This window comes from Carassius gibelio, chromosome A23 (assembly GCF_023724105.1).
Source record: "Carassius gibelio isolate Cgi1373 ecotype wild population from Czech Republic chromosome A23, carGib1.2-hapl.c, whole genome shotgun sequence".
In the NCBI taxonomy this organism is placed as follows: Eukaryota; Metazoa; Chordata; class Actinopteri; order Cypriniformes; family Cyprinidae; genus Carassius; species Carassius gibelio.
This window is the reverse complement of record NC_068393.1, coordinates 14141221-14166276: the sequence shown is the minus strand read 5'-3', so window position 1 is coordinate 14166276 and position 25056 is coordinate 14141221. Positions and strand designations below refer to the sequence as shown.

At 38.8% G+C, this 25056-nt stretch overlaps 1 protein-coding gene across 6 annotated transcripts in view; it reads right to left on the bottom strand.

The window, feature by feature from the left end:
* Positions 1-25056, bottom strand: part of LOC127945058 (arginine-glutamic acid dipeptide repeats protein) — a 161132-nt gene that overhangs the window by 8395 nt on the left and 127681 nt on the right. For all 6 annotated transcript variants that reach the window (XM_052541584.1, XM_052541585.1, XM_052541586.1 and 3 more), the window contains 7 exons: positions 21355-21403; positions 19542-19666; positions 19355-19454; positions 16474-16572; positions 8794-8874; positions 822-984; positions 436-528 (listed from right to left, as the gene is read on the bottom strand). In XM_052541584.1, coding sequence (XP_052397544.1) covers positions 436-528; positions 822-984; positions 8794-8874; positions 16474-16572; positions 19355-19454; positions 19542-19666; positions 21355-21403 — 710 coding nt within the window. The remainder of the gene's footprint in view (positions 1-435; positions 529-821; positions 985-8793; positions 8875-16473; positions 16573-19354; positions 19455-19541; positions 19667-21354; positions 21404-25056) is intronic.

The window sequence follows — 25056 nt, the reverse complement described above, 5'->3', positions numbered from 1 at the left end:
GTTGTCCATCTGCCAGATGAGGGACAGGGCCGAGCATCAGAGCGCTCTCTAACTAAGACTAATTACAGGCCTACAGAGGGGATTATTGAAGTCTTCTGAAGGGGAACTCTTATACAGTCTTTACCTGTCTTATGGCATCACTGTATTAGGGCAACATCATTTCACACCTGATCAACTGACAAAACTCATCGTATGATTTTTCTCTCACTTTGACCCATTCAGCAAAAAAGAACATGGGTGACCCATTATACAACAATTAGTGTCGGGTCTCTAATTTGAGTCCAAAACCCCAACCAAAAAACCTATATAATATTCTAAAATTAAAAAATTAAAGTTACTCAATATTAACTCGCAATTACTGGCCAGCTGCATGGTATACAGTTTGTCTAAATACCAGCATGGTGTGATAGTTGTAGTGATAAATGAAGCACTCACTTGTAGTGAAACAGTGACGGCAGGCGTATCCCTTCAGTTCCTGCTCGCTGTCTTCACTGTCAAAGTCATCTTCGCTTGCTGAACTCAAGTCCACTGGAAAAGATAACCATGCTGCTTAATGAACATCATTTCACAACTACAGTCTCTGTAAGACATGCCTGCTATACTTAACACATTATCAGTGGCTTTTGAAGAGACAAGTATAGTACACATAATAACAGCTATCCCTCAATGTTACGTCTTTTCTTTGAGATTTCAGCAGTTTTCTGTTAAGAATCACAAAGGGTGATCTACACTCTGAAAAGCCATATTCGTGGGAGTCATGTTTAGTTGCGACAAGGGTCTGTTTTCTGTCTGTAGGGTGAAGAGAGGCAGATTGCACTTACAGAACTCGCTGGAAGGTGGGCGGGAGGGAGTGTTGACGGGAGTGGAGGCGGTGCGGGTCTTGATCCGCCGGAAGACGGGTTGTCTGCGGTGCCTGCGGTGGGCTCTGCAACTAGCAGCCTCTGGGGTTTTCTTCCAATAATAGTAAAAGGTGATCAGCTCCCCCTATGAGACAGAAAACACACAAAAAACGAAAACCTCATGACCTAGCTGTTTTTACAAGCACTCAGTTTCAGTGTATAAATCTGAACAAAGACAGTCTTCTACTACTATAAAAAAAATAATGCTGATCTGTTGGATGTGATTAAGACTTGACAAGCGAATAAAAAGGCCAACTGATAATGTCAAACTGATAAGGCAGCTGCACTGAAAAAAAAATCAGTTGATAAAACCAGTTTTGTTTTGATGACACACAGAAAAGAAGGAATAAAGTACAGAGTCCTGGACAAAGAATCCATGCCGGGTTTACCAGCAGGCCGGCTTGTTGTGCCGTGGCCGTGTCTGTCCCAGGATTAGGCAGTGAAGCTCTCTGAATGTTGGGATATTAGGATCAGTACATTGGTGGCTGCCTGGGTGGCAGGCGCTTGAATGGAAACAAAGGAACATGTCAGGGAGAGCTTTGGCGCTACAAATAGGGAGTGAAATGGCTCCAAGCCCCTGCGCTAGAAGAGTCAATTGAACTTTAATCAAACATTCAGAGGGTACGCTTGCCAGGGAGTAAGGCATATAAATCCCAAGCACAAAAGCCAGCCAAGAAATCAATACCCTACTGAAACATTAACACGTGCAATCATGGATCAGAAGACGCGTTGCTGAGGCAGCCGGCGCAAATTAGCTGTCGCTTTCCGGACACACTCAAAATACACATGCCCTGAAACCGTTGTCTGGTGGAGAAGCAATTATGCACTTTCCTGCGGTGGTTCCTCTTGTTTCCCTCTTGTACCTTTCAGTTTCCTTCCAACTGAATCATTTGCCTGACTTTGGATATTCATTTCAAGACATTACATTGGAATGGGTTGCTCGTCAACAGCTGAGCTTTTAACATGCTTTATTGTTTTAATGCTGCAGGAATGAGTGAAGAGGACAGACACAAGGTTTGACAGGGTCTGTTAAACTCAGGCTGAATGGGGCTTGGGTATCTTTAATGCGTATTGATTGCTTTTTCTCTTTGCTTCGGCTGTTCTTCTTGACATAAATTGGTCATTAAAATGCTGCTCTCCCCAACACATTAACAGCTTTACGGCAAACACTTCAAACTATTCTTGGTAGCAAGCAGAAAACATGTACTTCAAATCGTATCAGACTACTTATAGGCTATTTTATTGCTTGAGTGAATTTCACTGAACCATACAGCTTCGCTTCAGATGCCTGCACTTGAGTATATGAATTACATTTACATAAATCACAAAAAAAAAGCTGCAGCAGTCCGATGGAAAGGCTATAAATCTGAGGCCGGCCTGCTAAGCTACCATGTCTGACATGGGTAAACACACAAGTCTCATACTTACAGCTTCTTAGGGGTTTGACTGCCCCTTTCCCCAAAAACAATCATGGTAAAGCATCACGTTCATCGAATAGTACTTAGAAAGTCATATTAAAGCAAAGAACACCTGAGAGCTAATGCCTTGCTATAACTCTTAAAAATAAGCTCAGCTCCTGTAGGTTATTTTTCTGTTGTGATGAGTGGAACGTGCAATGGTGAAAGTCCCGGGCCCAAGTTTGAGTGCAAAAGGCTTTTTGGAGGGATCGGGAAGGAAACAGGTGCAGGCCAAAAGATGGCAGGCTTCCTGATGTGAAATTTAATTGAAATGTGCAGATCAAAACTGTTCAGCAGGACAGCGGCTGGCTTTCTTCACAGCCTAATGACTGTTCGCCACAGCATCCCCCTCCCCATCCTCACGGTTGCCCATTGCTTTTTATTTTCCCTCCCTCTATTTGATGTGAGCTTTGAAGCATGAAACCTCAACTTAATGCTACAGAAGATAAAAAGAAAAGGTCATTTTAGCCCTCAACCATTTCGCCGGAGTGCTCCATAGCTCTTAAACGTCCTAGAGGAAGGCGGACGAAAATTTTGCTGGGGTTTGGCATAATAACACTGTGAAAGGAATCACCGTGGTCATTCAAAAGTAATTCAGTCCACAGGCTATCAAGACAGGTGTCAAGGTTGGAGAAGAGCAGACATCCACTGGCGAAGATAACACAGTGAATGTTTAAAGCAATCTGCTGGAGAAATATGTAGAGGAGTGGGGGATTGAGGATGAAAGAGTGATGAAATGTTTTGAGAGGATCTGTGATGATGACAAATTTCCTTGGGTGATAACTGTACGATGGAGGGCTATTGAAAAATCCCCTTTCAAGCTGGAAGAGAGGAGATGGAAGAGGACCTGAGATTTGATTAGCAGCGTGGAGGGGCCGTGCCAAGTCACGGCTCCGGGTTTTTCTCTCATCCCTCACTTGTTTCAGAAGCCCATTCTTTCTGACAAGATGTTGCTGGTTTGTTTGTCGCACAGATAAGGGGGGAAAAAAATCTATTTTTCTCAAAGTGCTGCACAGAAACGCAGGACGGGCAAAGCAGCAGCTATTAGTCTTTTATATAAGGAGATGTCCTACCGTGAAGCAAAATAAAAGATGACATCTGGGGGAGGAAATGTCTCCTGTGAGTTTCTGTTTGCAGTGGAGGCCTGTGAAGCTGGATGCACATAGCGTGTGTCAAATGCTAAGACTGACAGCTTGAATAACAAAGCCAGGTCTTTGTGTGTTAAGGTAGGTTTGTTGGGGGAAAAAAAAACAGATTTCTCTCAACTATCTGTAGAGAGCATCAAATGTCAAATTTAAGCCTTCGTTTTCTTGTTGTCTGTATACACAAGTGCGCAAAATATTATCCTAAAAAAATGAGAGAGAAAAAAAAGTCCACCCAAAAATGAAAATTCACCCATGTGTCAAAATACTCAGCCTAAAATACATTTTACCTAATAGCTTGTCCCCCCCAGAGCCAGGACAAATGCATAAAGCTACTCGTGTATGTGGAATTTCCACTATTAGCGCTGAATCTCTAAGCAGAAGAGAAGAGTGTGCACCAGGGAGCGAGAGATACTGACAACGTAAGCTTGGAATTATGAGACATTTCAGAATGCTTCCATCTGCAGAATATTTCTGGAGGGTGGATTATCTGACAAGGAAGGGGCTTACCTCCTATCATGGCACAGAGAAACGCTTTTCCACACTGACTTTGACGCTAGAAAACTGAAGATGTGTGAGGATGTGCGCAAAAACTAATTTCCAACAGATTAGGCTTCTTTTCACTGTGGCAGACCATTGAGTTGAAAATGTTGCTGGACCTCCTGGTCATGTGTGCGTCTGCGTGTAGGACGGGTGTGAGGCCTAAACTCCTGTATTTATACACTCATCCAAACTCAGGCCTGGACTTGAACAGATGGTTTCTGTTTTTCCTGGCAGATTTGTGATGAAGCCACAAAAGGCCCCTGCTTTGACAGTGAGCCAAACGGTTAAGGCTGTAGCTGGCAAACACAGGGGAAGGAGAGCAGCAGAGAATGCAAAGGAGGGCAGCGAGGTGGGGAGAGAAAATGGTAGATAGCAACAGACAATCAAGCCAGCTTAAAGAAAACCTCAAGAGCATTTGCTTGGTTAAACAATGTTTTGATACGAGAACATTTGGTCACTAGGTACAGCCAGGCGATGTGCAGCTGTAAACATTAATTAGTTGAGTCGGCCCGTGTGCTTTCCGGTTCTTGCATGGGAACGATTGTGCCAGTGTACAATGTAGTCGTGAGTGACATGCAGCGGTAACTACAAATTCAAGCCTCTGTAACAGGACAATGTTAAAAGAAGTTTGACTAATTTATAGCACTTTACATGTCATAAATATATATAATGTATTAAATAATACATTTAAACAATACAAAAAAAATTCTGGCTAAATTAACTGCATATATAAAATGCATACATAAAATGTAAAATGTTGTAAAAAAAAAAAAAAAAAAAGACTTCAGATGATGTGTATAGTTGCTACTAAGATTTCATTGATAGCTCTGCATTTCCCCCCAATTTCTTTTCTCCCACTCCAAATAAATGCCACTGCTATATCGTCCAAGAAGAGCCCTGAAAAATAACATTGAGAGGAGACATATATTACTGTTACCTTTCTCCAAAGTCAACAAAGCAATGTAGCACACTGCAAAAACAGGCTACTATTCAAAAACTATTGCCCAACCTTGTGGTTAAATCAGGCAAATGTGAGAGAGAAAAAAGAAAAGTGTGCTACAATGGCCTTGGCTGATAGAGCAGGGTGTAAAAGGATGTTAAATAGACAGCGGATCCATGCTGCGGTGCCAGTTTTCAGTTGGAAAAGAAAGAATAAGCTGTGTGCGCTTACAGGTCAACGAGGCACAAGAAGAGGAATCAGCAGTTGTGTTTCCCTGCTGTAAGCGCTTTTAGCCAGTGGAGGCAAAAGTATGCCACAGTAAGACTTTTTGATAGGGGTCGATCTTGTTAATCCAAAAGCTCAAGTTGTACAGCCACAGCTTTGTTCAGAAAGCCAGAGAGCAAACAATACACAGGCTATCTATGCCCACTTTTCATACACACTATACAGAAAGAATTATAATTCATTTGGATAGCCTATCAAGAGAGTCTAAACTAAAGAGAAAAAGAAAAAAAAACCTCCAAGAAGAGAGATAAACAACATTTACTGTACCAAAACAAGCAGACTATTTTATCAAGCCTGGGCAGCTGCTGACAATCGAGCAGGCCGCCAGTTTTAGCCATTTTAATTAGTGCCCAAGCCCGAATACCTCTAATCACACAAGCGCCTCTCTAGGGCACTGGCTGCAGGGTTAACGTCTTTGCAATGAATTCAATTTGACATTTATGCAGATTGCACCAGGGCAAACATCTGTTACAAAGTTGTGCGAGAACAGTTCTATCATGTTGGCCATCTTCACTTGAAAATTACAGGACCAGAGGGCCAGGGCTGCCTCCTTACACAATTGGATCCTCTGCAGCTTTACCTCCCTGCAAACGCCAGCAGTATAGCTGGATTACACCACGGCTGCTTTACAATACGGCTGTTTTTCAGAAATTGTCACCTATACACCTTGTCACACACTTGTCTCTAATTTACAACCAAATAATCTTCCTTCCTTGGAAGCTTTGGAGTATTATCAGTTAGTCTGCACCCTCCTGAAAGAAGGGCCTGTCTGGAATTAAAAGCTAGGGGCAGATTCCCAAGAGGCTAAAGAACACAGAGTGCACTGTAATCATACCAAAGTCACATTCAGATTAAACAGGGACAAAACTTTTGTGCCCTTAGAAAAAAAAAAAGATGCATCTGCAATAGTTATTTTCTATTTAGATCATGTGCAGTTTAAATCTGACTATACTTTGTTTACTAATGTCATTGGTATGCAATAATCAAAACAAATTGGTCTAAATCACTAAAAAGCATCTGAAGAGTAGAAAGAATCTTTCTGGGACAGCACATGGACAGAACTGCAAAGCTGTGTTATCTGTGATCTGTAGACACATTTTGGGTTTGTTTAGGAACATTTCTTGCACCAGTACACATATTATTCCATGACATGTCTTTCAAGTGGAGGAAATGGTGGCAATGAAAACAGCAGAGACAGTAAGACGACACACCCACTTCCCCAGCTTCCTCTCTTATTTGACTTCATATAAAGGATTCCAGAGAGCTAGTCAGGCCTGGTGAGTTTGCACAGCAGTGGGTGCTTAGCCTTGGCACCAGCTCTTTATAAGAAACCCAGCTAATAAGTGCTGAGGGGAAAAATTAGGAGAGGCAGAAAAGCTGCACTGTATCACCCTCCGTGGTACCGGGCATTTAAAAACGCTACAGTCATATCAAAGCCTGGACCAGATTACCTGAAAGAAATGCAAAGGAAAGAGTCTTCACCAGAAGGACTGGTATATGAGGAGCAGGAAAGGTTTTTGTGGTGGATGAATTAAGGAAGGAGTTTCAGAATATGCTCTAAGTCACAAACAAGAAAGAGAGATATGCCAAAATGAAAGAGGAGAGTGGGAAAAGGACTGTAGAGAAAATAAATCAAGCTTTCCGCAGGGTATTGACTGGCACTTGCAGAGAGAGCTGGCTTACAGAACAAAAACGACTGCAATCTCAAGCAAAGTGGGGCTTTTTTAGAAAAAGCTAGCTTTTCTTAGTGTATATTGAACTATCCCCTCAACTCTGCCCTTCAGCAAGACTGTTGTGCCTCCATCTCTCCTTTTCAATCATACCCTCTTCTTGTCCTGGTTTCTAGAGGGTGGCTTGTTTTCGTACGCATGTACAAACTGACGTAAACTTAACAAATGTCTCCATATAAACTGTGAAAAAAAATATTTCCATGATGCAGACAATTGCAAAACCATTATTTGAACATAATACTGCCAGTGATAAAATAATTAAAATTAGTAAGTAAAACTTGCACTCTCAATTCTAAAAAGATGACATCAACATATCTTCTTTCCATGCTGCAGATAAACAAAAACCAGCAAATGACACATTTCAACAGAAAGTACATCTATTCACTCACCAAACAGGTATCTGGGTGTGTACTCACACCAAGTTAATAATTACCTGCTTTATATCACTTTGATGTTTTTTTCACAGGGTCACACAGTTCACTAATAATTAAAAAGGGTCACTTCAAATATTAATTCATGGCCAACTGAATACTTGCGGTTCAGCATGAAGAGTCAAAACAAAACTATCAATGACTGTACTACCGTAACCACAGCTTCCCTTTTTCTTCACTGACTAATCATTCAGCTAAGTCAATACACCATAAAACATGCACATGATAATAACCAACCTATTAGCCAGAGCTTGTGTTTCAGTCTATCTGACACAACACTGAGGACAGTAAAGCTAACAAATGACCTGATAAAACATGGACAAAAACACTGGTATGCAAAGAACACTGTACTTAGGCATGCTAAAAATCAACTTACATAACTGTAAGTAACAAAAACAAAAACTCACAAGTCCATACATAAATACATGTATAGATAGACACATATATACATATCTGGTATTTGGAAATTACAAAAATATGCAAAATATTTTTTATTATAATATGTTATTGTATATAATGTATAGTATACTGCGAAATATTGCATGCGATTGTCACGCAAATTTCTTCATTAAAGTGGGTTCCCTGATTAGCGGTAAATCGTCATCACCTGCTTTCAGATGGAGCAGCATTTTATAGACAGAGCCGTAGATCACTGACAAGCTATGCAATATTGCGTTTATTATCGAAGGCGGGTGATTAGATACGGGTGAGCATCGTGTTTGATATATTGCCCATCCCTAGTATAATATAATAACATTAATGTATTTACTGTAAAATGCTTTAATAGTTTAAAAAAAGTTTAAAAGTTAAGTTTTTAATATCACCGTAATATTTTCATGTACAAAACAAAAAACAAACTTCTATGGAGACCATGAAATGCAAAGTAATATGCATTTAACAGTTTAACATAACCAAGGAATTTAAAATTCTGATATAGTCTAATCAGTCTAATAAAAACGTAACATAAAATTACATTTACTTCGCTTAAATTTCTATTATTCGCATTGTGCAGTAAAACAAAAGTTTAACAAACAGTACTTCGAGCTTAAAATAAGCCATCAGCTATCAGATGTGTAGCTGTATTGAGCTGTAACCAAATACTATATAAACAGTCATGATTCTGTTTTTACTAAACACGTCTCAGGGCCCCTGTTCAAGCACCTAACATGCTTACTGTTAAATCTAATATTCATGCACTCAAGTCCATGTGTAAGCTATGGCTTCCAATCATTTCCTTAACCTGTCCGTTTTTGAAACCACTGAAGATGTCGCTTCAATTTCAAAACAAATGAGAAACCACAGTGAAAAGGAGTTTTCGTGTCCAAGAACAATGACAAATGTACTCAATAGGAAACAAATGTCTTACCGTCTCCTTGTTAGGGAGCAATTCTTTCCGAATCCTAAAAAAGTTTTTTCCGTACTGCCTTAAACCTTTTATGAACCGTTTCTGTTGGAAAAAGAAGAGAGAAAAACAGTTAAATTTAGATTTTTAGTCACCCGTAACAACAGACATGAAGCACTACATTACATTGTGAAACGCAACGGGAAGAAAACAATGTTGTGATCTTAATCTAAAAAATCTCTGCTTGTGCTAACACAGCTCAGCTACAGTGAAAAAAAAGAGGGGAAATGACAACAAAAGCAGGAATAGAAGCCGAGATTAAACCACAGTGGAGTAGAAACACGATAGCAGTTCGTCTGAGAGTTCATCAAGGCGATATGCATATGAGGACGCACAACACTCAAGTTCAAAGCCAAAACTGAACTTCAATAAGTTACAACAAATCACAACACACTTCTTCTTGATCTTACAATTTTCACACTCACACTTCAAACAGCTGCCCGATTCCTGCGTAAAGTACTAGAATTACAAACCCATTAGCTTACAGTTACTGCAAACAAACAGAACTTAAGGTAGTGTTTAAATAACCAGGTTTATGAATGTTGAAAATGACTGAAACTCTAAACGAAGCAAGTACAGTTAATAAACTGAACAATCACTTAATAAAACCATAAGAAAATAACTTACAACACAAACTAAACTCCCAAAATAAAATGTGTTTACACAGACTGCAGTAATACAAAAGGAGACCGTGTAGCTTGAATGTTTTTCTATTCCTTTAAGAGCCACAGACTGTGAGCCATAAAAAGCGGAGACAGAAACATTCATAACCAGCGAAGCAGACAACCAACAGATTTACTTTCTTGTTCCAGCGGCGAGCCCCACTCCACTGTAATCTCAGTCAATGGTCCTCAACAAACAAACTGTTGGAAAGCCCATGAAAAGTCCACTCGACACATGACCCAAATCTATATGTCCACTTGTTTTTTACGAGCAAGAGATAGCTTGTCACTCTGTGCTCCTCCACTACAAAGGGGAAGGCTTTACATGTGATCTTTCTGCTAGAGAGCCTCTGGTCTGCGGCTGGCGGGAAAACCTGGAGCGGAGTTGTGCGATGCATGGTGGATTGAAGCGGTTGTGTCACACATGCATGTTCCGAGAGCTATCTTTAAGAGTGTGTGTGTGTGTGTACATCAACTCTACGTCTGCTCTTCTCATTACTCAGACTCAAACCCCCTCATGGTGGTTTTTACAAGGGAACTGTACAGTTTCAGGGAGCTCAAACCAGCCAGAAAAGGCCAGGGCAATCTTTGTAGAGGTTTTAAAGTTGACTGCAAAACCAGTCGTGGAGTTCCTCTGGCACTCTTGACCAACTTATCAAATGCATACTGGTTATGTAACCGGGAACTGTTTAAACAGTTTTAAAGAAATATCTTGAGTGAGGAAGCAAATATTACTTGTTTCCCTTAACAAGATTTGAAAAAGAAACCTGCAATAAATTAGGTGTATAATGAAAATCCTAATCCTGCAAATTAATACAACAAGCTTTTAAAACTACATCTAACCTTGTCAGGGCCTCTGTAACAGGTTGAGATATTTAACCATAAGTGTTAGAAAAAACCCACCACAGACGACATTTCATCTTCTGTGGTAAAGAGGCGGATGATTAACCAGTAGGTGGTGCAATGTGCAAAATGAGCGTATGATGATATTTAAATGTACCTATGACTTAAGTACTAGTTATGAGTTACAACATGTCAGACTCTCAAAGTACCTAAATTATTTCACTCAATGTTTTATATGGGTGTAACATCAAAGCAAGCAAAATAAAAAGGATTGGGGGTGTGGAGGGGGATACATTAAGTGCAAAAAAAAAACAAAAAAACAAAAAAAGGTTTTGAAGATTAGAGACAAACTCTATCTGTCTGGTTACCCGAACCAGCATTTGGCACTGTGACCACGGGCCAACAGCAGCCACTTAACCAGAACAGCTTTAATCTCACACTGACGAGTTTCTAACAGCCTCATGAGTTAATGAATTCCCAGCCTGGTGACCATAGGTCTAATGTTTTACATGCAAATTTTGCTTAAAACATTAAGCATTAAAAGGGTTCTTTCTCACTTTATTATCCGAGGTCCTGGATCCAGACCCGGCAGGACAAAAATCAATTACACCTGCCAGAGTGGCACGTGTTAGCAGTCTGATTATGTCACCTTAATTAAGTTTCCACTACTGTAATATTTACAGTGCACCACAGGCAGATAGATACGTGCACGGCTGTCTCGTTCGCTGCGCGTCGGCTCCACTTTAAGGCTCCATTTCAGCTGCCTGGGCTCGCTGCTCTCAGAGCGCAACTAATAAATCATCCACCAATCTGCTCCCTGAATTGCTCTGCCTCTGCTACGATTGCTCCGGTCCGCCGTTGCTAGGCAACAGGGCAGATGACGGGAGGGACCAGAGAGCGAGGGGTGAGTGGAGGAGGGGTGAGAGGGGGAGGTGAGCGCTACAGAGTCACCAGCCGCCCGCAATGTTGAAACAACAGGCTTCTTTCTGTCAAAAATTGTTCCAGTGAGCTGGCTCTGCTTTCTGCCTCTCTCTCTCTCTCTCTCTCTCTGCTCGACAGTGACTTATTGTAAAAGAGAGAGGAGAGAAGGGAATACAGCTGAAAGGGCTATTGTGATGTGTGTGCACTTCCTGCCTAAATCATACTTGTTAAAAGCTGTAAAACTGGTTAAGATCATTTGAGCATGTACAAACAAATGGTGTCAGACCACTCCGTACAAAACACACTTTGTGTGTCCAACACACACACACACACACACACTCACACAGTGTTCACAGTCTGGCAGTCTTCAAATACCAGGAATGCCTAACATTTAGCTCAATGGCACAATCACAGGGGTGGGGGTCTTATGAAATCAGTGTGCTTGGCCTTTCGCTGAGGCTCTTATGGGTGAACACGAATGAGTGAGTATACAATTACAGTAACATATTATAATCACAAAAATATGATTCAATATGACGTCAGTGATGATGGCACTTTCACACACAATGCGGCCACAAAGAGAGATGAGAGCCAGCCCACATCCTGTCCATCTCACCCTTACATAACATCAAAACCACAACAGAAAAGAAGAGAGACATGAGGGAAAACTATCTAATGCTCAGACGAAGTACTAGTCCTATTAATATGAGCAGATGCCTGGAAAAGCTTCTAAATCAGGCCGTCGTTGCCGCCGCTTAAGCGTTTGCTTAGTGCTTGAGTCTATAAATATACATAGATCCAGCTAAACCGCAGCTTTTCTTGTGTTCGGAGTAAAACCAAAGGTGACAGGAAATACTCCAACACACTCTTCCTGCCTGTGCAACACTCGTGGCAATAAAAGTCTTTAACTCTGAGCACAACTGATTCCACTTCACACATAACTAAAATAGTCCAGCAAAAGAGAAAATATATCCAGCAAAATCAGCGGTTGACAACTGGTGGGTTGCAGGTCTGTTTATATTAAGAATGGGCATTTTTCAAAGATAGTTTATTAGAATATTTGGGCTCATAATTTTTTTTTTTAATTCAAATAATTGTTAATTTAAATGCATGTCAAGGTTAATGTTTTAAATATAAAATTTTAAATATAGAAAGATTAAATAATTTAAATAACAGAAATAATACTTAAAAAATTAAACTGCCAGCAGGTGGTGGCAAGTCACTGAATCATTCATTTAATAGATTCTTTGAATGGCTGATTCATTCAGGAACGAAGTACGTGACTGTCTTTATGAATGGGTAATTGAATCATTGACTCACTAGGTTCACTTAAAAATGCAATTCATTCATAAATGAAATGCTGTGTTTGAATGGAGATGCACAGCTGTTCTTTGTTTTAAACTTTTCGTTGATTAAATAGAGCAAAATAAGGCAACAGTGTTGCAGTCAGACAATATAAGCCACTTAATATTAACTTCTTGTTTAATGAATTGTTGTATTAAATAAACCTAACTTTTTAAAGTCCCTTTCTAATCATTAAAAGCTGTCACTCATATTAGTTCATCGCAATCTCACAAACCTCCATTATAAATCAATGAAGCTCTTTTCACTGCACAATGAATCTCTTATTTACATTCGTTCTACATATTTTACATATATTGAGAGGATTTGTCTGTGATACATTACTCAATGCTGCAAAAACACATTGTAAGTACGTTAGAAACCTTTAAAAACGGGTCCGTCAGACAGGTGCTCCTAAATATTTTTTCAGTCGTGTGCAGTAGTTTCCAGTCCCTAATGTGACTGAAATGGTCGCACTGTAGAGCACTTATTTTTCAAGATCCTTTTGATCAAAGTAATTCCAAACTTCGTGAAGCAGACGACAACATTCTGTGATCAAATAAATCAACTTAACACACTCCATTCCTGGATTCCCTGCATTTATGGCCAAACAAGGCAACGCGTAATAAAATTTGAATGTTTTTATTTTTCGAATAATAATTACAGTTTGAATATTCGACTGTGCACACGCCTAGGTTATATATCATTTCACAGTCCTTAAACATTATTTAAAATCATTATTTTATTTGTAAACTTCAATAATATATATATATACATACACATAATATAACATTTACACTGACAGATTTCTCCTTTAAACAACCTAAGTTAAGCTCTTCTTTGGCGAGGGTTAGGATGGTGAATGCGGTGTTAAATTCTACATTCAGCTCTGCCAAATGCACAGAACGGCTGGCAGCTAGGGTAGTGCGATATTGACAAAAAAAATTCTCTCTCGATATTTTCTGGGATTTTATTGATAATTACACATCTTGAGGACTATAGTGGACAGCCGATACTATATTATTTTTTTTTTTTGATTCTTCATATTCTGTGTGGTGGTCAGTTCTCTGTGACAGAAATTAATCTTTTCCAATAAGTTTAAAAATATTTTTACCTTTTATTGTCAGTTTTACCTTAAAGCAATTTGTTCTAAAAGTGTCTTATATTTAATCAGTCAATTATTATAAAATATTCGGGCTGTTATCAAGCAAATGAAAGTATCAATCAACAAAATTAATCTTAGTAATGCAGAGGAAACACAGAAGCTGCATCTGAAATGGCATTTAGATGCATTTACACACTGATTAATGCAGGACATGAATGCATTTAACCTGCAGTTACACTTGCATAAATAATATTATATTGTAAACAAAACTAATATTTGAAATGTTTGAAAAACTTTAAATGTGAAATTAAACTGACAGAGGATGGCAGCAAGTCACTGTCTATAAGTGAGTCACTGTGATTGAACCAAATCATTTAACAAATGATTCATTCAGGAACACTCTCACATTGATATATTTTAAAGCTAGATTTTCTTAATTTGATTCAATATATATACATTTATACCATTTTATTCATATCACATCGGTATATTTTAAAGCTAGATTTTAAGGACATTTTTGTACAATACGTTTTGTACTGTGTTGGGTCACCACTTGATGTCTTATGTAAATACTGGGTCCTACAGCAAACCAGTTGTAAGTAACCTTAGTGGGTGGTTCATTTCATGGTCTACAGAAAAAAAGTCATAGTATGCTGTTCCAGCTGAAGATTTCTAAATCTTCTTCCAGTTTCCAAAGACCCACCTCTCTTTATTCATATCCAATGAGATTAATATTAAGAGGGGAGGTATTTGATTGGGAAAAAAATGAGCAGGCTTCTTCGTTCGCCACTGGGGGGCTGTAGTCTTGCCACCTTGCCTGCTGCCACACACAGCACTCCAATCTGAAGCTTCACGCTGTTATTTGTCAACCTGTGACAAGCCCAAGATAATATAGAGAAGGGCAGAGGAGCAGATAGCAGCCCTCACTGTGGTCATATTTTAGACACCCTGAAATAAACATTCTGTGCTCTTTTTCTGCATGTGTTTCATTTTATTTTTTGGAGAACTATCTACCTTCTACTTGTTAGGTAATTAACTGCACTACCTTACAAAAGCTTGGAGTCAAAAGGATTGGTTTTTAAGGGGTTTTCATGATCAGCAATGCTGCATTTATTCATAAAATAAAATAATTAAAATAAAATAAAATATTATAATCTGAAATAGCTTTTCTATTTGAATAAATATATTTAAAAGAAAATAGCATAACTGTTTCCTAAAAAAATGAAGCCCCTTTTTGTTATGTTTACATAAAATAGTTGTTGAATTAAGATCTGTGTTGCAACAAAAAATTTGTTTTCATGTATGTGTATTGGATTATTTAAATCCAATCCTAAATTCTATAAACCCTTACAGCAGACTAATTTTTCTTACACTGCATTACTAAAATATCTGACAAGATCAAAGGGTGTCACATATGACATGCCATTTTAGAGCATTACTGCGGGATCTAACAGAAATCTCCAGATAAACTGTGGCATGGGAAAAGAAATAAAATGGCATGCTCTTTCTTTCTGCTGCTGAAAGCGCTGCAGGCTAGTCGAACGGAAGAGAGGCTCGAGCGGATGAGGGAGACGGGTGACAAGTGACCCTGAAGAGGGGATGATTCTGTCATTTCTGAGACAGTCACTGTCACTTTTATTCACATTTCAAAAAGGAGCGATGGAAAAAGAGCAGGAATAATGAGGCCGTGGACCTGCAGGCTGAGAGATAGAGAGAGAGAAAGCGAGGGGTAATAAATAAATTAGGAGCAGCGGGGCTGGTGCATGTGTCCAAGGTCAGGGGTACATTTACACCTGTCCCTCAAGGCTGCAGGACTGCAAAAGCACAACTTGAAATCAGATCAGGGGAGCGGTGTCCTTGACAGTGGAGCGGTGGTCTGGATGGGCTACAGACGGAGAGGAGGGGCCGGCTTGCCTGCCCCAAACAGCCTCCTGTGGGGTGTGCGCGCAGCACCGAGAAAAACACCAACAGTGGTGTAATCGAGGCCTGCGCTCATGCAGCATTTATTCAGCATCTCTATTATTCATCTCAGACAGACTGTTATACAGTTCACTTCACACACATGCTTCTCCTGCATAAATGAAAAAAAAAAAAAACAAGTCCACACTCAGCTAAGCATGCCGATGCAAATCGATGCGCACAGGCTAATTGATTTTTTAATGGGCTCGCTGGCACCATCAACATGACTTGTTGCTTTTAGTGAGTCTGTACATGTGTACATATATACTCACACAAACATGAGTATTGATTTTACTGGAGGAAAAGATTGCGGCATATTAAATCCTCTAGGGAGGGAAATGAGGTAGTGAACATTTAGGACACTTCTTGAATATTTATTTAGAAATCAAGCTCACTTGACTATGAAAGAAGTGGGGTTTATACAAATCAATGGTTTGTCCTGGGTTTCTCTACGATTCTATCTGATCCATGTCAATCCTTTCAGAGACTGTTCAGTCGCTTTTCAGGCTGTTATCAATGCCACAGATATCTTTCTATCTTTGTTTTCCTTAAATTTTAACGTCTGAATCACAAAAAGCTTTCAGGTACTTGCATCAAATTTAAGTCTCTAACACAAGCTGACCAAGACTTTCTTTCTCCTTCTCTCTCACTGGGAAGATTTATTCCACAGGTCATAAACAGGATGCAGCTGCCCTGTTCTGCTTGAGGAGCTGGAATCCTGAGCGCTTTTCAATGGACGACACAAAGCCAGTAATGCAGTGAAATCTGGCCTTCAATCACCACATAATGAAGAAAGTTAACTTGTTTACTCACCACTTCATCTTCTGACCAGCACTTCTCAATCAGCTTGGGCACTGGTTTCTTCACTAGCCGCTGCAGGGCTTTCCCGGCATCATAGCTGCTCTCATGAAGCTGTATGAAAGATGACAGAGCACAAATCAACATATATGATAGTTGCTTTGGAAAATTACCTTAAAAATTGTGTTTTCTGTGTGTAAATGTAGTCAGATATACTACCACTTACTGTTTAAATGTATAACTACCCAACAATATCATCATCTGAAGAAATTGAGTGGAAAAAAGTTAGGAAGAGAGTATACAAACTTAATATTTACTAAATGGGTTATTACCAAATGCTTATAAAATCACAGAACAAAAATAAAAACTAGAACATACCCTAATTTAATCATAATGTGAGTTGACAAAACTAAACAACTAGGAAATACATTATTTTTTACTTACTAAAAGGTGAAAATACTAGAAAGTAATAAATCCAAGAAAGGAAAAAAAGCTATTTTAACTCTAACGTTAGTAAGAAAGTAAATATAATGAATCAAATTTGAATAAAACTAGAGAACACCTAAATGTAACTCTTGAAAACAGTAAATACAACAAATCAACAATAATTTAATCCTAATTTTACACGAAAACTATAAAGTAAAAAAGAATACAAATCAAAAATGCACAAATTTTCCCTAACTTGAATCAAAAATAGTACAATTCAATCAAATTGGAAAATGTTCTAATTTAAGTTGAGCAAAAAAAAAAAAACACTGAATAGAATTAGAGAAACGACAATTTAAAACAATAAAATAATTTAACTCACTAAAATAACTGATTTAATGTAATTTAATGTCAGCATTTAATCAACTATTTCATTATTAAAACTGGGCCAAGAAAAACAGCAATACATTTTCAAGCCACAAAAATAATGGATACTTGATACTAGAAGTGTGACACTACTTTGAAAACAGCTATCACACTAATGCAAAAGTGGCTAAGAAGTTTGTAGTTTGGATTATTTTAGCTAGTTACTCCACAGTTGACTGTTACAATATGAGGAAATCATCATATCGGATTGCTATCGACTCATTTTTCCCAGTGTAAGGACAGCCTGAACACTGTAACAGTGATTGGCTCCCTATAAACGTGTCAGACAGGGTGAGTTTGGACAGCTGGGCTGGAAATCTGAAAGCCATTAAGTACTGAGCAGGCAAATGAGCGTGAACTCAAATAACCTAAAATATACTGCCAAAAAAAGCAGCCACGCAAGCCTCAAGGATGACGCCGAAAAACACTGCAATATGACTCAGAACTTCCAGACAAGCTGCTTATTATACTAACCGTTAACAATGAAGCATTTTATCGCAAACTGATGCAAGTTTCTATTTAAAGGCTTGAAGTTTCCCACATCAAGTCTGTTTACAAAAATGCTTGAACAGAACAATATCTGTTGATGGTAAATCCTTTTTCCTGCATCTCCACTGGAGACGTAGGTCAGTTTAAATCACACAATTCAGCATCAACAATCATTTCACACATGGCTACAACAAAGCAGCTTGTCAAAGGCAAGCGGGGACCAGACTGAGGCATGAGGTGGTTAACGCCGAAAGCAGATTGGAATTGCAGATGAGTGGAAAAAGGTCAGGGAAACTGTGAACCTCAGCTCACATTAATTCTCTGCTTATACACTTCTCAGTCAAAATGGAAATGTCATGTTTATTACATTTCAGGTTCATTTGTCGAATGCTTTTTTTAAAGGCTAGCAAAGACAAGGAGAGGAACTGGTTTGATAATGGCTCATAGGCTGTCCGACATGGGCATCATTAGCAAATCAGGCTGTACGTTCTGTACTTGACTGGGTAACTTGTCCAGTGGGGGCTAATAAATACGGCTTTTCGAAAAGCTCAGCTGTCAGGGGCTACTGTGCATTAATGAAGCCATGAATTACACCCCTCTTGTTCAGACATCTTACAATCCCAGACATCACTGAGGAGCACTTCAACACCAATTTACTTGCATGTTGTGATGGCCCCTGGTGCCTGTGTCTTTCCCGAGGCGAGGCTGTGTTCAGAGAGCAGCAGCCTGAGGTGCACCGCTGAGAAGGTGAACAAATGCGTGTGAAAACGCTGAGGGATTCTTTTTTTCATCTTTTGACAATCTTACTTCACTGTGTCTCTTTGGTGCTGGACGCTTAATTGGCCAAGACAAATTGGGTTTTAGCTGCTGCACTATGTAAGTAGGGGGAACTTCGATGTGCAGAAGAGTCTGCTGTATAAAGACGGCATATACAGACAGATCTGTATGTCACTTCAATTCCTTTGAAGGTCAAGAAACCGTGTCACGGCCACAGACCACACAATTAATAAAACTGGGAAGTAAACAGAGTCACAAAACCTATGTAATAATCTCTTTCAGACGCAGGGTTCTATTAAAACGATTTCCTCCTGAGCCTGAATGATTAGTTATAGAGAAGATGGCTCTTCCTGACACCTGTGGTCTCTCTGTTAAACCCATCCACTGCCTGGACCTCTTTATGGTTTTGACATTATGACATTTCATGGGTTTCTCAACCGTGATTAATGTGCCTAATTCCTCTTTGTGTTTTTACTAATTAGCTCTACAGTAAAATGACAATAAATACTGGTAATAGCACAACAAAAATACACTCAGACTGAATCACCACTTATAAAAAGTGGCAGATCAGATCAGTGCCTGAAAAAACACTCAGTACAGCAGCAACATAACCATAATTATTTTAATTTATATGCTTTGGCGTAGAAGCTAATCACTATCATAATAAAATAACTTTCCATTCTCGGTTTTATGTTTTTCAAATTTAATTTTAGTATTAGCAAAAACAGCACCTATAAATTAAAATCTGGAGTTAAGGTCAGTCATGTTGTCAACTTACAGTGTTTAGTGCATTGAGTGTAGTGTCGTCTCGTGAGGCGGCGATGCAGCCGTCCTCTGTTGACCCCCCATCACACATGCCTGCAAACGCTGCCATGCTCCTGCCAACCACAGAAAGGGAATGAAGTCAAAGCTGACTATGACACACTGTACAACATTACTGAAAAGTGGGTTGACGTGGGGCTTACCTGGCTGCCCGCAGATACATGAGCAGGTCACAGTCGTTGACCCCAGGCATCCAGACCAGCTCCTCATTCTCTGTCACGGTCTGACCTCCAGGAGAGGGAAAGGGCTGGAGCTCTGGCAGCTTGGCCTAATTTGGCAAAGAGCAGAGGGGACAGACAGCTGCGGTCACTACACAAATAGCACTAGCGATGAGTGCTAAATATCAATTTTCAAATTCATTTAATCTCCACATACATTAAGCCGACGGAGGGGCGCGAACAATCCCGGATGATTAAAATACCTCATTTGAATTACTGAGGCAACTAAACATTATTCAGCTTCCCCTTCAAATACAAAAGCTGAATGCTGATGTCTGTACCATCTATGTTTGTATTGAATGTAGGCTACTTACTGTGCAGATACTGCTGTTAATTTCAGATGGTTGTGGTTATCGTTTTCACCAGCCAAAAGCCAGTTTGGCCTATTAAATACCAAATAAACATCTTGTTTATGCACACTTTCCTTCTTTCTTGTTTGTTGCTTAAAAAAAAAAAAAAAACTGAAATCGGTATCGGAATCGGCCAGTTTGCTTGTAAAAAAAAAAAATCGGTATCAGAATTGGCCATGAAAAATCATGATCGTGCATCCCTACTATGTAGCTGCTTTGTGGTTGCTAAGGTGTTTTTAGTCCGTTATTAGGTCGTCATCGGATACCTAATGCCCAAATTTGAGCAAGCATAACTAATAAACTCACAACATTGTTTTTATTTGGGCTTGGTAAGATTTTATGTTTTTGAAAATCTCTCAGGCTTGGTTTATTTGATGGAAAACAATTTTTTTTGTAAGATATTATTACTGTTTTCTATTTCAATATATTTGAAACCTATTTTTTTTTAACTTATAACTTATTCCTACCTTGGCAAAACTTAATTTTTTATAGATTTCTTTGTCACATGATCCTTCAGATATGCTAATAGGCTGATTTGGTGATCAAGAAACATGATTAATGTTAAAAGCACAGAACGACTTAGAATAGCATTAGTATGCTTTCACCCATGTTTCTTGTAAATTTTGTCCAGAAACCCTAGTCTAAACTCCTTCAGCAGAATGTTGCCAAGGTAAAATACAAAAATCATGCACTCAAATAAATCCTAAGAGAAAACCTCAAAAGTTATTTCCAAACATATAACTAACTTTCGGTTCTAAAGTTTTACAGATCCTTTCCACTTTGGATCAGAATCCATGGTGTGCTAGTCTGTAATGGCCGGACGGCCCTGCAGAGCTTTATTACCGCAAACTTCATCTAAAGTCATTTGAAGTAACCCTGGGCAGAGGTCCTGCCGCTGGTTTCACTCCACATGATAACTCAAACAGATCTCTGGGAGGATATACTCTAAAACATCTGACATTAATTGCTAGTGGTGCTTAGTCTTTTTCATCGTGTGCCATCGTCTTTAGCGATCTCCCTTTTGGCTTTTCAATTTCAGACCGCCGTGACCGTTCCTAATTCCCATAAAACACTGTTGAATGTGTCTAATAAATCCCACACCCTCCGAGCAGCCAATTTCCAAAAACACTATTCCACTTGAACGTTGCACTGCGTGAAGAATCCATCAACCGTCTTCTTGAATGCGTGACGAGGACATGTTCTTGTTAAATATGCAGGTGACAGAGGACCAGAGGTAATATCTATCAGTTCTTGTGCCTGTCAATCAAGCAACTGCTTAACATGAGCTTTGGATATCGCAGCTCAATCCACACCACAAGCTTTTAACAAGCAATGTCACGGAATACAAGGTTTCATATAACATGCTAAGCATTTGTAAAGAGACATACCTGGTGACTGGGACCGACTCGAATCTCCCCTTGTGTACTGTTTAAGCGCCTGAAGAAAAAAAAAGAGAGAGGAAGAGCAAAAAATAAGTTGGTTATGGAATGTCATCCATAAATGTCACACTATTTTCTAAGTATATAAGTATCATGCAGTATATATTAGACTCAACCTCTTGGAGTTAAGTATAGTGCGTCGTATAATGGAGACTGACATCTATAGTTACTTGGGACTTAATCTGTATTAGTATTAAAAGCCCAGATTGTTAACCTTCGGACTATGACAGCCTTTCAACAGGTTTATTTACAGGTTTTTACCTCTCTAAAACATTTTCAACAGCCTGACGGTGCTTTTAGGGAATTATACGGCTTTATCAACACAATACGATAATCACATTAATGCATGATTCACATTAATTCACAACAGAGCCGAAGAGGAAGTGATGTGGATTTAAATCTATTGACCAAACAAAGGCACAAAAGGTGACGAACAGCACAGTCAACGTTTCTCGTCCCCAAAAGTCCAGATGATAAGCAGAGAGGAGGGGAGAGACAGGGAGTCCTGAAATGGCTGCGGCTACAAACCCGTGGCAGTAACCATGGCAGCTACAATTTAATAATAGTGCTCCGATCTCCAGCTGCAGTGGATTAAAGAAAATGACAAGATGTTCCTTTTGAAAAGCCTTCTCCGCTCCGTTGCCACGGCAACAGCGCTGATTTCCAAATAGCCAGGCACGGAGCGGGGCCCAGAAACTGTCACTATGATTTGCGTCCAGAGTAGCTCTCACTCCACCGCCGGGCTGGCTGCCCGAACCTGGCTGCAAAGTGAGGAGAGGTTAGGGCCTCAAATCATATCCCCCTTCATCAGGGTACATTTCAGAAACAACGCTCTCTCTCTCCCTCCAGCATGGTCCACTAAAAACACAAGCTCAGTCGATGGAGGAAATTCCACACTGAAACAAATATGGCAGACAGATGAAGCAGCAGCAGACAGGCCTTCATTAAAAGCTTTTCAGCATTGAGCTGTTTAAAGTTTTAAGAGTCTGATTCTAAAGCTCGTGACTCCTATAATGAAAGACAAACCCACATGAAATAAATCGCCAGGCAAGCATTATGGCGCTCTTGTCTGAAACTGAATCTGCTGCGAGATGATGGCGATAGCGGAGGGGAAAATCACTCGGCCGGGTTCCTAAATATTCTGCAGGCTCTGCATTTTTGGAGGCTCTGAATTAGGAAGCAAAGCACACAAGAGACTAGGAGTATGATCTCAAGGCTGCCACAGTAAGATCGCATACAGAACAATCTCTCCAACATGCATCAAGGCAAAATGCGAACAATTCAGCTAGTGGAGGAAAATAAAATCCTATCGTTTTCTATAAAATGATTAAATTGTGTTGCAATAGAAGCTACAAAAGAGACATATTTAGATGAAACCTACTGTAAACCTAGGGCTGGGTAATTCAATATAACAATATATAATTCAATAACGATAATTATTGCAAATTCATTTTCCTTGATAAAGCGATATGAAGAGTTCTATATATGTTCGATATAATGTTTATGCGCCCAAAGTGGAACAAAACAGCAGACTGTTTATCTGCTCCGATCAAAGTTCGAACAGCCGCACAGCGCGAGTTCATTAGAGCAGATGCATTTAGTCCGTCACGCGAGAGATCCAGTGTGAAGCACGAATAGAGCGAAGAACACAAATGACTGTGATTTGACATAGCAATGAGACGGTCAGAAAGCTCAATCTACACATCGCCATCATTTACCATGGATTTACTGTAGTAACCCTCACTGAACCATGGTATTGTGGCTGAAACTGGTCAAAATAAATTGAACCTTATAAAACTGAGGTTGCTACAATTTTTTACGGATGTTACTGATTTTGATAAATATCTACTTCTGCATCCTAACTCAAGCTCCTTTGAAATGTGCATTCGTAAGACACAAAAAAGTGATATTATTAATATTATCAGGCAACCCAAACTGGTTTCTTTATTTGAAACAAAATCACTCGCTTGAACATGCAAAAAAATTAAGAAATCTATTTAGATATTTTTTAAAGGAAAATAATGGCCTGGTTTCTACAACTTTTGCTTTGGAGCAAAAATTTGGCTTTAAACTTGAGAGAAATAAAAGATTTGACATGTATCATAATAATCATCGATATGAACTAATATGAAATAAATGTATCGTGATAATTTTTTGGCCATATTGCCCAGCCCTCCGTAAACCTAATATACTTCAACATGGAAATAATGTTTTAACAATAATACTTTTAAATTTCAGTAATTAAATATTTTAGATAAATTTTCTGAATTAACATTAAAACATTTTTTTTTTTTTACATTTATATTAACATTTAAGCATTTGGCAGACTTGCATTGCATTTCTGGAATCCCATGACTCTGGTGTTGTTAGCGCCATGTTCTATTGTTTGAGATACAGCAACTCTTTAATTAGAATAATTCAAAGATATGTTATTTAATAATTTAAATAATTATTTAATAATTAATAAAAACAGATTAATTTATATTTTTAATTCTATACACACACACACACACACACACACACACACAGACAGACAGACTCCATACAATTTCTTATTAGGTTATTATTAGTACCGACAGATATTAACAGATTAATCTTTAATTTAACTATTAATAAAGAATCAATTTTAATGAACCCATTACCATTTTACAGGTGTAACTAAAACTGACAATTTAACTATGAACTTGTACACTGTGTAAAAATTTTGTAGAAAAAAAAAAAAATCAAACTTTTATCTTAATGAGTCTGACAACATGTGTGAACACTTATGCCAGGGACATTCCCTGGCTTGACATCCCTTGAATCAAAAGGTCAGAAAATTGCACTGGACAGGCAAATGAAAAATACCAGCATGATATTCCTGAGACACGTGCTTTTAAAATGTAATCGCAATTTAAAATGTAAGATCACATGTGACCCTGGACAACAAAACCTTTAAGTGTCAATTTTTCAAAATTGTGATTTATGCATCATTTGAAAGCTGAATAAATGAGATTTCCATTGATGTATGGTTTGTTATGATAGGACAATATTTGGCCGACATAAAAACTATTTGAAAATCTGGAATCTGAGGGTGCAAAAAGTAAAAATACTGAGAAAGTCAGCTTTAAAGTTGACCAAATGAATTATTAGCAAGCATATTACAGAACAAAAGTTTTTATATACTTATGGTAGGAAATCTACAAAATGTCTAAATTGAGCACGATCTTTTATTTGTATTCCTAATGGCTTTTGGCATTAAAGAAAAATCAATAATTTTGACCCATACTATGTTTTTTTGGCTATTGTTTAAAAATATACCCCCAGTGACTTAAGACTGGTTTTGTGGTCCAGAGTCACATATAATGTTATCTTGGAGTGCCTTCATGCTTACAAAACTCACACCAATACAATCATTTTAAATATGTACTTTCTCTGGTAAAGTTACTCATTACAGAAAAGGGCTGGATTTCCAAACTACAGATTCACCATAATTAAAACAAACAGATTATACATATTTTAAGCTTATGAAATAAACTAAAAACAAATCTTAGAATACAATTATCATAAACTACATGTACTTTAATTGCAGCAGTAGCTCCAGCACACGAGGCGCTGTCAACACAAGCACAACATCCTGCATATTTTGACTCGACCACGCGCACGGCAATC